Genomic DNA, 14,698 nt, shown 5'->3' on the forward strand with positions numbered 1-14,698 from the left:
GCAGAATTGCAAGTCCTAGGTTTATAAGAGTTTCTAGTGATTTTGCAAGAAGTGTGTGGTTTCTACTTACAAGAACCTGAATTATAGTCCCATATATGATTTGGGATATATGTAAACTGAGATAACTCCACTTGCTGGAAACAAGTGATCAGAACTTTGAACTAAAGGAGTTCTTCCCAGTCTACATACATGGACAAACATACAAATATTGAAATCTTATAATGAATACCTTTGGAAAACAATTTACTTTACAGTTTTAAGATACCTTTCGTTAAAAAATCTAATCTTCTAACAATTATGAAAAAACCAACATAAATCTAGGTTTGCTGGACAAAGCAAAAGACCAGACTCTAGGGGACAGATTATAGTGACTTCAGGCCTACGTGGAAAACATGGAAACAAGAAGGGTACTCCAACCCACATCTGTATAACCTGGCAATAATTCACTCCCATGAGATGGAAGTACCAGGCTCCGTCAGAAAGGGAGCTCAGGGGAGTCTCATTGGTAGAGGCAGGGAGAGGAAATATGGGCCCTTGACAAGTTGGTGGAGTAGAATGGCCCTTAATCCTACCTCGCCTTAAAGTAGGATAGTGGCAGTTTATTTCACAAAAAGACATTCTGGAGTTCTAGTCACAGGCAAGGCCACTGACAGGCATCACATTAAGTAGTTGGATAGAAAAAGCAGAGTACAAGATACCATGGATGGTGGCTCTGGTAGGGCCACATGCACAGCCGGGGTAGGCAGAGGATAGGACCAGTAGCTAGGCCAGGCTGTACTACTCGAATGTTGCAGCTTCCAGAGGCCTACCAGAGCATGGACACAGAAAGCAGAGGCCTTCAAGCAACTCACATGGGATGCTTCAGGAGCCTGTGTGCCACAAACAGGGAAACAGCGAAACAGACATAACAGAGAAAAAGGAACTTCAGGTCCAGCTGTGGAAGCAGAAGATAGGGGCTACAGGTTCCTGGGAGCCTCTTGAAGGGCCAGCAAAAATTTGCTTTAACTGCTGCCACCAATTTGCTTGTGACTGAACCTGGCAGTTACAGGACTGGGAGCTATTCTTTTACCTGGTCCTCTGCTCAAAACTTGAGTAAGTGGGTTTTTGTGTAGGAATCTCTGCAAAGGGAGAGTCAGAATCCTCATGACACCACGAGGGGTAAATTATGAAAAAATATTCTAATATGCTCTTTAAAAATCAGTTTAACCTAATGTGGTGGCACAAAATGCTAAGATCCCTTAATCATAATAATCTAACAATGTTACTACAGGGCAGAGTTAAGGTTATTATTTTTTGTATGATCACAGTACCTAGGAGCCCTAGTCCTGGGCCAGTACCCCACTGTGCTAGGCCCTGTACACACACGGAACAAAGACATTCCCTGCCCCAAAGAGTTTAACAATCTAAATGAAAGAAAAGATGATAGAGGTATACAGACAAGCCTAAGTACAAGGACACAAGGGACATTATTGGTCAGCGCAAGAAGCTGCGGGCTCAGTACACTAGCAGCTTAACCATTGTCAAGCTTTTGTACATAACACCACAGAGGAGAGTCCAAAGGAGGAATCTTAAGGAAGATAATGAGTTAGCTTTTCAGATATTTAGGGGGAAAAACTCATAAGCGAAAGGGGCAACATAGGAGAAGATGCTTGTTTGAAAATTTAACAAGTGAGCCAGGGAGGCTGGAGTTGATCTTTCGGTGATGAATGAGAGATGATGGATAAGGTGGTTTCAGTGCCATAACTGTGAATTTCTTACTTTAACATTTTGGATCGCTTAAGTATTACCTTAGCTCTGAATTTCCTGATTTTGTAGTGCTTGGCTTTGGTAGGACATCATCATCCAGGTTATGTTTTTTCCCCTTAAGTGATACATACGCTCAACCTTGACTCTGCTTTGACAGTTTTTTGTTTGGGAATATGTAGAGGGCATAGCTCACATCAAGTGCAATTCCTAGACTATTAATGATTTAATAGGCAGAAATGTACAATACCTCTTTCCTGAAGAAACTTTTTCTGAGGGATGAGAGAAGGCCACAGACTTATGAATAAGGGGTTTCCTGCACCTTCTTGTGAATAGCCTGCTACTGGCTATAGTCAGAGATAGGATGCTGGAATAATGGTGTAGTTAAATGTCTGCCAAACACACCACAGCAGTGGAGAAAAGTAAATCCAAATTTAAGATAAAAAGTAAAATAAAAGTTAGGGAAATCCTTTTAGATCTTGTGTAACTTTTGAAGCATAAAACTGTCCAGTTAAAAAAAACCCCAAAACACAAAAACCCTGTATGCAAGAGCAACAGTGTGACCAGTTTTAAAAAAACAAAGATTCTTTAGCTGACAGTGCAGAATTAAGTTTCCAGGTGAAAGGATGTCAAATCTGTACGTAATATACATCATCCCCCTGAGCACAGCAAATTTGGACCAGGAGAAGAAAGAATTGTAAGTGCTTGGCTAGAGACAGATTTGAGAATATATCAAGGAATGTAGAATATGCTTTGATCAAAATGAATTCATCATCATATATACCTAATCCCTCCAAGTGGTCTTTTTTCGTTTTGGTTTTATCCTATTTCTCTTTAACTCTACTCTTGGTGAAAAAAAAGACTGTGGTGTTTCTTCCAAATTCTTCCTCCTTATTTGGCTGGAGGGGTTAAAATTATTTTTTCCACTCCTAGTTAGATCAATATGCATATGTTTATATATTAAGTGGTAACATTTAAATATGCAAACTGAAAAAAAATGATACCTGAAAATGAGGTTCCTTGAGTATACCAACTAATTCTGCAATACTTTCATCTTTGTTTATTAAAGGACTGATGTCTTCAAGAATTTCATTCACTAGCTCCAGGTTGTTGTCACTGACAGCCTCAAGTTTAGAATCTTCCAGTCGCTCATGAGCCTGTGAGAGATTAAAAACAAGATTATATTAATGATAGCCAATGAGTTGCAACAGTACTTTTAATTCATTTAGCCCTGTGATTAATTTTATTTCCTGATTTATCTTTTCATCAAGAGTAAAAAGAGCACTTTATCTAAAGTAAATCTGCTGTTTTGCCTTCACAGCCTCACCGCAGGATTAACGTGCTTAACCACTTGGCCACAGAACCCTCATTTTAAAGCAGCACTGGACTGACGTGTGTGTGTGTACACGTGTCCCCCCAAGCTCTATATTACACAACAGTCTAATAGCCCACCATCTCTGAACAATCTTTCAGTTTCTCTTTACTTCTAGAAGTGCTACAAGGGCTGGGCTCTGAAACAGAGAGGAAGAGGGAGGATCAATGTTGCTTTATGAAGGCAATACAGTTAGAGAACAAGAGTTTGCCTTGGTAACTCTTTTGCTTGATCCTGGACATTTCTGTCACTGAGTCCCACTCTAAGAGACTAGTTAGCAGTAGGGTAAGCAGATAGCAAGTATGAAAAATTGGGACTCTTTTTCGGGAGTAGGGGGTATAGTTCCTATATAACACAAAGTCCTTAATATCGAGACATCTGGTCACCCTAGTTAGCAGTGACCTCCTTGAAAAGAAGGTCTTCTCCCCTCTAATGACTGGGCTTCATAGTCTGAATTTCCTCTAAATACATTATACTCCATTTAGCCAAAACCTTATTATCCTTATTATCTGAATCCCTTCCTTGTCCCCCAGCTGCAGAGGGCCTGAATCTATGCTAGGGGCCAAGAAAGGGATTTGGATAATGCGGAGATTCTGATAATAGAGCAAAGACCCCTGGCCAGGAAGGCGATGACAACAAACCTTGGCCACAGGGGAGGCCACGATGATATGGAATGACTCCTGCAGCAGCACAGGGAGCCCTATGTAGCTCTGCTATCATGAGAGTGGGTGAAGTGGTGCTATGACAGTGGAACTGCAGAAAGCTCGGACCACTGCAAAGCTGGTGATCCCTGACCCCTGCAGGCGCAAGGTGCAGGCAGAAGGCCACACTTCTGATGGGGAAAAGCGGAGACCTCCCTCTACCCTCTGGCTAGGACTGTGAGGAGGAGCCACCCCCAGAAACCAAGGAGGCCACCCCCTGCTGAACAGCTCCTGCCCTCTCCATTTTGTCCAAACTCCCAATTATCTGAATGAAATCTGTGTCCCCCCTGCTATTTGGGTAATCAGGAGTATAGTGTAATAACTAAGAGTTCCTAACCATCTCAACTTTCCTTCCCAACAGCAGATATTGGGCTCTGGGGAAAAAACACAGGCAGAGAAACTGACTTATTGAGATGAGAGATAATTTTGGTCAGAAACTTGGGGTGCAGCCTAAGGACATTTCTTCTTTGTGGACTATCATAAGAATTGCTGACTCTCACTAGCAGCCATGTAAATATGAACAGTTGCCAAGAATTGCTTCAGTGATACCAGAGATAGGACAAAGTCCAAGACAATTGGAATCCGATAACCACCATGTCAAAGCATCTGCCTTGAGCAATTTTAAGCCAGTTCTAACTTTGTCACCCCCTATGAGGCTGCTTTTTGATCTCTGACTGACTGGATCACCTCAGACAAGTAAAGTCATCTTGCTTTGAAAATCAACAGCTATGAAGGGACATGAAGTCTGCATAAACTGCTCTGCTGAGACAAGAAATCCGGACTCAAGAGAAAGAGTGAAAGGATGACTGAGCAATATTTCCTGAGAACCAGGTCTGTCAGTTCCATGTTGGCTTTCTCCTGCCAAATCTTCCACACTACCCTGGCAATAAGAATAAGTGGAGAAAAAGCATTTTTTTCATAAAAGGCTCCTTTCCCCCATAAATATAACAGAAAGGTGTCTATAACCACACTGTGGATTACTGCTCAATCTAATGCAGAACTTGAGACACATCTCTACAACCTAAGATTCAGGAAGGCCAATCACAATAAAGGCTGAGCAGATCAGATGGCTGAAGTCCTGTCAGAGCTCTTCTCCTCTGTGCTGAACAACCTCTAACCTAAAGACCCCAGGAAAATGCTTTTTCCAGTTCCATTCAAAGTGATTGGATCTTAAGACTTATAAAGTCATTTAGCTTATGTTGTCATTCTTTAATGATAACCCAGAGGACAACTCTGAAATCCAGTGATGTGATATCAGACTTTGACACTGAGGCAGGCTTAATAAACTGCACTTCCAGTGCCTTTTTAGCGGAGGATAACAGGCTCATGAGCTTCCAGATCCCCTTGTAAAGGCAAGTTCTAATGAAAATTAGAAAATTCTGTTGGGCCTCTTCATCCCTCTTCTGAAAAGACTTACAGATGTACTGCCTTAGACAAAGTCCATCCCTAAACTCAGCAGTGCTCATCAGAAGCTGGGAATTTCCCAAGGAAACCAACAAAAAAATTAAGATGCTCAACACTATATAAACTACTAACATTATTTACAGTAATTTTAACAAACAGAAGTCAGCAAAAGAATTGATTCATGATCACTGGTTGGTACAGAGAGAACTGAGCCCTGGTCTACACTAGGACTTTAGGTCGAATTTAGCAACGTTAAATCGATTTAAACCTGCACCCGTCCACACAGTGAAGCCCTTTATTTCGACTTAAAGGGCTCTTAAAATCGATTTCCTTACTCCACCCCTGACAAGTGGATTAGCGCTTAAATCGACGTTCCCAGCTCGAATTTGGGGTACTGTGGACACAATTCGATGGTATTGGCCTCCGGGAGCTATCTCAGAGTGCTCCATTCTGACCGCTCTGGACAGCACTCTCAACTCAGATGCACTGGCCAGGTAGACAGGAAAAGAACCGCGAACTTTTGAATCTCATTTCCTGTTTGGCCAGCGTGGCAAGCTGCAGGTGACCATGCAGAGCTCATCAGCACAGGTGACCATGATGGAGTCCCAGAATCGCAAAAGAGCTCCAGCATGGACCGAACGGGAGGTACGGGATCCGATCGCTGTTTGGGGAGAGGAATCCGTGCTATCAGAACTCCGTTCCAGTTTTCGAAATGCCAAAACCTTTGTGAAAATCTCCCAGGGCATGAAGGACAGAGGCCATAACAGGGACCCGAAGCAGTGCCGCGTGAAACTGAAGGAGCTGAGGCAAGCCTACCAGAAAACCAGAGAGGCGAACAGCCGCTCTGGGTCAGAGCCCCAAACATGCCGCTTCTATGATGAGCTGCATGCCATTTCAGGGGGTTCAGCCACCACTACCCCAGCCGTGTTGTTTGACTCCTTCAATGGAGATGGAGGCAATATGGAAGCAGGTTTTGGGGACGAAGAAGATGAGGAGGAGGAGGAGGTTGTAGATAGCTCACAGCAAGCAAGCGGAGAAACCGGTTTTCCCGACAGCCAGGAACTGTTTCTCACCCTAGACCTGGAGCCAGTACCCCCCGAACCCACCCAAGGCTGCCTCCTGGACCCAGCAGGCGGAGAAGGGACCTCTGGTGAGTGTACCTTTTAAAATGCTATACATGGTTTAAAAGCAAGTATGTGAAAGGATTACTTTGCCCTGGCATTTGCGGTTCTCCTAGATGTAGTCCTAAAGCCTTTGCAAAAGGTTTCTGGGGAGGGCAGCCTTATTTCGTCCTTCATGGTAGGACACTTTATCACTCCAGGCCAGTAACACATACTCGGGAATCACTGTAGAACAAAGCATTGCAGTGTATGTTTGCTGGCATTCAACCAAAATCCGTTCTCTCTCTCTCTGTGTTATCCTCAGGAGAGTGAGATATAATTCATGGTCACCTGGTTGAAATAGGGTGCTTTTCTTCAGGGACACTCAGTATAGCCCATTCCTGCTGGGCTGTTTGCCTGTGGCTGAACAGAAATGTTCCCCGCTGTTAGCCACAGGGAGGGGGGAAGGTTGAGGGGGTAGTCACGCGGTGGGAGGAGGCAAAATGCGACCTTGTAACGAAAGCACATGTGCTATGTATGTAATGTTAACAGCAAGGTTTACCCTGAAAGAGTGTAGCGACTGTTTTATAAAATGTGTCTTTTTAAATACCGCTGTCCCTTTTTTTTTCTCCACCAGCTGCATGTGTTTCAATGATCACAGGATCTTCTCCTTCCCAGAGGCTAGTGAAGCTTAGAAAGAAAAAAAAACGCACTCGCGATGAAATGTTCTCCGAGCTCATGCTGTCCTCCCACACTGACAGAGCACAGACGAATGCGTGGAGGCAAATAATGTCAGAGTGCAGGAAAGCACAAAATGACCGGGAGGAGAGGTGGAGGGCTGAAGAGAGTAAGTGGCGGGCTGAAGAGAGTAAGTGGCGGCAGCGTGATGAGAGGAGGCAGGATTCAATGCTGAGGCTGCTGCAGGACCAAACCAGAATGCTCCAGTGTATGGTTGAGCTGCAGCAAAGGCAGCTGGAGCACAGACTGCCACTGCTGCCCCTCTGCAACCAACCGCCCTCCTCCCCAAGTTCCATAGCCTCCACACCCAGACGCCCAAGAACGCGGTGAGGGGGCCTCCGGCCAACCAGCCACTCCACAACAGAGGATTGCCCAAAAAAAAGAAGGCTGTCATTCAATAAATTTTAAAGTTGTAAACTTTTAAAGTGCTGTGCTTAAAGTGCTGTGTGGCATTTTCCTTCCCTCCTCCACCACCCCTCCTGGGATACCTTGGTAGTCATCTCCCTATTTGTGTGATGAATGAATAACGAATGCATGACTGTGAAGCAGCAATGACTTTATTGCCTCTGCAAGCGGTGATTAAAGGGAGGAGGGGAGGGTGGTTAGCTTACAGGGAAGTAGAGTGAACCAAGGGGCGGGGGGTTTCATCAAGGAGAAACAAACAGAACTTTCACACTGTAGCCTGGCCAGTCATGAAACTGGTTTTCAAAGCTTCTCTGATGCGTACCGCGCCCTCCTGAGCTCTTCTAACCGCCCTGGTGTCTGGCTGCGCGTAACCAGCAGCTAGGCGATTTGCCTCAATCTCCCACCCCGCCATAAACGTCTCCCCCTTACTCTCACAGATATTATGGAGCACACAGCAAGCAGTAATAACAGTGGGAATATTGGTTTCGCTGAGGTCTAAGCGAGTCAGTAAACTGCGCCAGCGCGCCTTTAAACGTCCAAATGCACATTCTACCACCATTCTGCACTTGCTCAGCCTGTAGTTGAACAGCTCCTGACCACTGTCCAGGCTGCCTGTGTACGGCTTCATGAGCCATGGCATTAAGGGGTAGGCTGGGTCCCCAAGGATACATATAGGCATTTCAACATCCCCAACAGTTATTTTCTGGTCTGGGAAGAAAGTCCCTTCCTGCAGCTTTTGAAACAGACCAGAGTTCCTGAAGATGCGAGCGTCATGCACCTTTCCCGGCCATCCCACGTTGATGTTGGTGAAACGTCCCTTGTGATCCACCAGAGCTTGCAGCACTATCGAAAAGTACCCCTTGCGGTTTATGTACTCGGCGGCTTGGTGCTCCGGTGCCAAGATAGGGATATGGGTTCCGTCTATAGCCCCACCACAGTTAGGGAATCCCATTGCAGCAAAGCCATCCACTATGACCTGCACATTTCCCAGGGTCACTACCCTTGATATCAGCAGATCTTTGATTGCGTGAGCTACTTGCATCACAGCAGCCCCCACAGTAGATTTGCCCACTCCAAATTGATTCCCAACTGACCGGTAGCTGTCTGGCGTTGCAAGCTTCCACAGGGCTATCGCCACTTGCTTCTCAACTGTGAGGGCTGCTCTCATCCTGGTATTCATGCGCTTCAGGGCAGGGGAAAGCAAGTCACAAAGTTCCATGAAAGTGCCCTTACGCATGCGAAAGTTTCGCAGCCACTGGGAATCGTCCCAGACCTGCAACACTATGCGGTCCCACCAGTCTGTGCTTGTTTCCCAAGCCCAGAATCGGCGTTCCACAGCATGAACCTGCCCCATTAGCACCATGATGCATGCATTGGCAGGGCCCATGCTTTCAGAGAAATCTGTGTCCATGTCCTGATCACTCACGGGACCGCGCTGACGTCGCCTCCTCGCCCGGTATCGCGTTGCCATGTTCTGGTGCTGCATATACTGCTGGATAATGCGTGTGGTGGTTGATGTGCTCCTAATTGCCAAAATGAGCTCAGCGGCCTCCATGCTTGCCTTGGTATGGCGTCCGCAGAGAAAGAAGGCGCGGAACGATTGTCTGCCGTTGCTCTGACGGAGGGAGGGGCGACTGACGACACGGCTTACAGGGTTGGCTTCAGGGAGCTAAAAATCAACAAAGGGTGTGCCTGTACATCAAGGAGTATTTCAGGCAGGACTGCACGGAGGGTTCCAATAAGAAATGGTGCACCAAAGTTATCGTTGTTATTGGAACAAGGAGGTTAGCCTGGCCTCTGATTGATACATGGCTAGATTAACCTCGCTGCGCCTTCTCTGTGACTGACTGCAGTGTGATCTAGACAGGGGAGGAGGAAAATGAGTACAAAACAAATCTGGTCTATTTCTTGTTCTGACCCACTCCATCTATCCTTTACATCTTTGGCTGGCAGCAGACAAAAAAGGCGCGAAATGATTGTCTGCCCTTGCTTTCACGGGGGGAGGGAGGGTGGGAACGGGGTCCTGACGATATGTACCCAGAACCACCCGCGACAATGTTTTAGCCCCATCAGGCATTGGGATATCAACCCAGAATTCCAATGGGCAGCGGAGACTGCGGGAACTGTGGGATAGCTACCCACAGTGCAACGCTCCGGAAGTCGACGCTTGCCTCGGTACTGTGGAAGCGCTCCGCCGAGTTAATGCACTTAATGCACATAGAGCATTTTCTGTGGGGACACACACTCTCGAATATATAAAACCGATTTCAAAAAAACCGACTTTTATAAATTCGACCTAATTTCGTAGTGTAGACATACCCTGAGACACCCTTACAGGGAGCGAACAATGTATACCCACAATATATGGAGCCCGATGGACAAGTGCACATATCCAATTGCCAAGTACTGCTTTAATATGGGTCCTTTAGTATCTGCCTAGGAAAACCACTTCTCAGTGGGGCTGTGTAGAGGCAGTGTGTCAAAGGCAGATGTTTAAATTTAATCTTGCTATAAAAATGGAAAAATCTGTATGTTTTTTCTGAAACGATTTTTCATGAAGTAAGTAGAATTCAACAAGTAGAATTTACAGGTAAGAATCCATTCTTACCTGTAAATTCTATTAAGCAAGCCCCAATATTTGTAATTAATTAACCTCTGAAGTAGCTTATTTAACACAGAAAGGACAAAGCTTCAGTTATTTTTCTATTTTAAAGAAAAAAAAGTCAGGTCATTGACTAAATAATCCTGTTTATTATAAGGCTCACTGAGAATTTTGAGCCAGACATACACATCACTCTTAAAAGAATAAAGAAATGTTATGGTGCTGCCGTTTTTTAAATGTATTTTGCAAATACCATACAGATTATATAACCATTTACCACTGTAACCAATACTGCTTTTACAGTAGCTAAAAGACAATAATACTGATCTTATAATTAGTAACATTTTGCAATGACAATTTGCATTAAAAAAAAATCTAACAAAAATTTACTCTACTCATTTCCCCCAGATATAATTGCATCCACACTAGGGGATTGTATAGTTAAAGTGATACAGCTTTCTAGCGGAGATATGCCAATAATCAAAAGTGTAAACATTTCCGTTATAGTCTCTCTCTTTTGCATTTGCAACTTGACCATTAAAAAAACTGCCTTAGGGCTCATCTAGATAACAGTGCGCTGCAAGCTGAGGTGTACATCTACAGAGCACTAGAATGCCACACAGTAATTGTCCGTGAGGACTCTGCTCCTGTGCACTAAAAGTTCCCTAGTGTGCTTTGATCTACTCCCATTTCAAAGTAGAGTAGATCAAAGGGCATGCAGTAGCAGGATCCACACTGAGTTACTGTGTGGCACACTAGCACTGTAGATTTGTCTTTAACTGTTCTCCTAGACAAGCTCTTAGACTGTAATTTGCCAGAGAAGAGAAGCTCTTGCCAAAGGAGCAAAAAGAAGCTGGTTTCTAAAGCACCCCCTCCCTGGTGATAAAAAAATAAAGTATCAAATTTAACATAAAAGTGGAGATATACAATTCACATTTGAAAGCCAACCACTGTACCTGTGCTCTAAATCTGTACGCAGTAGATACGGAATGCGAGCATCCACTTTTTGAGACCCCTGCAGTACTTTTGCATAGAGTTGCGGCCACTTTAGCCTAGAAGTGGCTCACTTTTGTTAAATTACACATAAACTGTGTTATTTTCTAATCTTTTCTCACTCCATTCTTGTTACTAACAGCAGCATACTGCCATTGTTTCTCTCTACACCTCTCTCTCTAGGCTGCACCATGGTGATCCATGTGGGTGGGTTTCTGTGCCTGCATGGAGCCCCACTGACTTCAGAGTGGCTCTATACAGGCACAATCTCTCATACGTGTGGATCACAATGTACGTTTGGTCAAAGACAAACCGGATGAGATGCGACAGGAGACAGTAGAGTAGTACTATATAAATACTAAATACTGAAAATCTTGAAATTGAGTATTTTGAAATTGTCTTCATAAATAATTTTACCATATTTTTGGTATCTGATGTTCCTAAAACACAGGAATTTGCCAAATCAACTCCTACCTTCCATCGGCTCATGATGCCAGCCTCCATTGCCCACTTGTTAAATTTTCATAGATTCCAAGGCCAGAGAGAACCACTGGGATCATCTAGTCTGGCCTCCTGTATAACACAGGTCATAAAACTTCCTCAAAATAATTCCTAGAGAATATCATTTAGAAAAACATCCAAACTTGATTTGAAGCTTGGCAGTGAGAGAATCCACCACAACCCTTGGCAAGTTGTTTAAATGGCTAATTATTGTCACTTTATGCCTTATTTTCCATCTGAATTTGTCTAGCTCCAACTTCCAGCCACTGGATCATGTTACATCTTTCTCTGCTAGATTGAAAAGCTTATTATTAAATATTTGTTCCCCACATAGATATTTATAGACTGCAATCAAGTTACCCCTTATCTTTCTCTTTGTTAAGTTAAACACATTGAGCTCTGAGTCTATCACTATAGGGCATTTTTCTAATCCTTTAATCATTCGTGTGGTCTTCTCTGACTACTCTCCAGTTTATCAACGTCCTTCTTAAACTGTGAGCACCAGAACTACACACACTATCCCAGCAATGGTTGCACCACTGCCAAAAATAACATCTATTCTTACCCGACGTTCTCCTGTTTATGCATCCCAGGATCACATTAGCTCTTTTGACCCCAGTGTCACACAGGGAGCTCATGTTCAGCTGATTACTTCCCACAACCCCCAAAACTTTTACAGAGTCACTGCTTCCCAAGATAGAGTGCCCCATCCTGTAAATATGTCCTATATTCTTTGTTCATAGATGTATACATTTACACTTAGCTCTATCAAAAACACACATTGTTTGCTAGCACCCAGTTTACCAAGCCATCCAGATCACCCTGAATCTGACTCGTCCTCTTCATTTACCCCTCCCCCTATGTTTGTGTCAACTGCAAACTTTATCAGTGATTATTTTGTTTTCTTCCAGGTCATTGATAAATATGTTAAATAGCATAGGGACAAGAATCAATTCCTGCTGGTCCACACTGAAAATACACCTGCTCAATGATGATTCCCCATTTACGATTACATTTTGAGACCTGTCAGCCAGTTTTTAATCCATTTGTGTGTGCCACATTAAAAAACTAGAATGATATAAAACTAATCAAAATGTTGTGCAGCACCAACAACCTTTCAAACAACCTCCTTTGTGTTTTATCCCTTCATGCTTGGAAGAAAGGCTCCATGACATCTACAAAACTCACTCATTCTCCCTCAATTCCCTCCTTAAAATTCTCCTTGATGATGTGTGTACAAAAACCTGACAATGGTAAGGCTGCTGGTGTGCTGAGCCTACAGCCTATCACACTGACTAGTAATGTTTCTTGTACTTACCTGTTGGTCTGTCTATATCTAAAAATTTCTTTTTTTTAGATTGCAAGCTCTTTTTGTTCTGTGTGTACAGTGCCCAGCAGAGTAGGATCCTGGTTCGTGACTGGGACTCCTAGGCTCTTTGATAATACTAATGATAAATAAACTTATTTTCATCCTCCATATTCCAATCCCTTTTCTAAATGCTAGAAAAGCAACTGAGTTCAATAGATGGAGAAAGGATCAAGTCAAGCAGGTCCAAGATTAAATCTGTTCTCACAATTTCCTTTAAGTCCACCAGTGGTAGATATGCTCTGGATAAAATTAATTTATACTACCAGTCAGACTTCTTGACTTGACAATATTCCAAGTAAAAATATGCAAAGTGTCAAATTTAATTAAAGCTATCAATACATCAAAATACCTTAGCAAGTGATTTTACAATAGGGTTCTCCATAATTCCTTTGAGGAAAATAAGGTCTATTTCTTCAGCTCCTGTTGATATGGGCAGATCAGTAAGATTATCCAAAACTTGCTGCATTGCTGCTGATAAAAAGAAACAGTAATGACAAAAATACTCTGGACAAGCCTTTAAAAACTGAAATACAACTAAAACCCAATATTCATAAGACATCTCAGATGTTTAGAGACTACTGATGTAGTGATTGCTCCAGTGGAATTACTGCAGATATTTTATATAGCACATTGGAGTGAGTGTGGGGCAGCCAACATTCCATTTGCATTTACAAAGAAAGGGGCTTGGACAGAAAATAAGATTTTTTTTTTTTGCGATCCACCTAGAATTTTACCAATGCAATTGCTTTGAAGCCAGGTGCAGCACATTTTCCCAACATTTGCTAGTGTTTAAAGGTGTCAAGAAATACATAAATGAGTATATGCTATACGTTATATCCTTGGAGACACACTTGCACATATTATTAAATGTAATGTGTATTAATGGCTGTTTTCCTTCTATTTCTCTTTTCTTTGGACATTCGAGAAATGTTTTCAGCCCTCATGTGCACATGTCCACACATACTGCAGGTCCAAACATATGCATGTGGTACCTGTACACTTGTGTACAGTTGAACAATTCTGACATTTGCATGTACACATGGGCTTGCTAAGGTTCAACACAATTTTTTTTAAATAATAATCGTTAAGCTACTATACTACAATGGTCCACAGGCTGCAAAAAAAAAAAAAAAAAAAAAGTCAGAAAACTACACACATACCCTTTCCTCCCACACAGAAATGTATTCCTAATCTGCATTACTTCTTCATGGCTTTTCACAATAGCTTTCATTATGTAACAACAACTGTACAGAATGGATGGTATTTAAAACACCTACACTCTGATATCTATCCTTCCTAGAAAAATCCATTTCATGAAAATATTTACTGGCCACTCTTTATTAAAACATTCTACTTAACACAATTAAATGCTATCCTGAAGTACAGTAGCTTCTGTCAATCAACAGGGTTTGTGGACCATTTTTAACATTTGAAAAAGTCTGCTATAACCATATTTTGTAATAAACACCCCAACCCCCATTTACTTTAAGAAAGTGAATTCTCCTTGAAAGGATGAGTAGGAGGGAAATGACAGTTACATTATGCTTTCATAGATTCTGACAGCAATATATTATTTCCAATCTTTAGCTGAGAGACAAAAGCTGTCGGTAACCACATTGTGAGCTTCATGCTGCATACCGTATTTAAGTCAGCAAAACAAAAATGACTAAAAACAACCAAATCAAACTCTACATAGCCCATATGTTTTTTAAAAGCCCCTATGACATGTTAAATCCCTCTTCACCCATTCCAGTTCAAGTTGGCAAAACA

General features: G+C 42.9%; 1 protein-coding gene across 2 annotated transcripts in view; it reads right to left on the reverse strand.

Annotated features, from left to right (window-relative positions):
• PALS2 (protein associated with LIN7 2, MAGUK p55 family member) overlaps positions 1–14,698 on the reverse strand; it is a 137,489-nt gene that overhangs the window by 39,076 nt on the left and 83,715 nt on the right. The window contains exons 2-4 of one of the 2 annotated variants that reach the window (XM_084618345.1): positions 13,278–13,396; positions 2,748–2,900; positions 699–869 (exon numbers count right to left, since the gene is read on the reverse strand). In XM_084618345.1, coding sequence (XP_084474471.1) covers positions 699–869; positions 2,748–2,900; positions 13,278–13,394 — 441 coding nt within the window. In that variant the 5' untranslated portion in view covers positions 13,395–13,396. The remainder of the gene's footprint in view (positions 1–698; positions 870–2,747; positions 2,901–13,277; positions 13,397–14,698) is intronic. The other variant, XM_084618346.1, reaches the window with a different exon arrangement.

This window comes from Lepidochelys olivacea, assembly GCF_965140295.1.
Source record: "Lepidochelys olivacea isolate rLepOli2 genome assembly, chromosome: 2".
In the NCBI taxonomy this organism is placed as follows: Eukaryota; Metazoa; Chordata; order Testudines; family Cheloniidae; genus Lepidochelys; species Lepidochelys olivacea.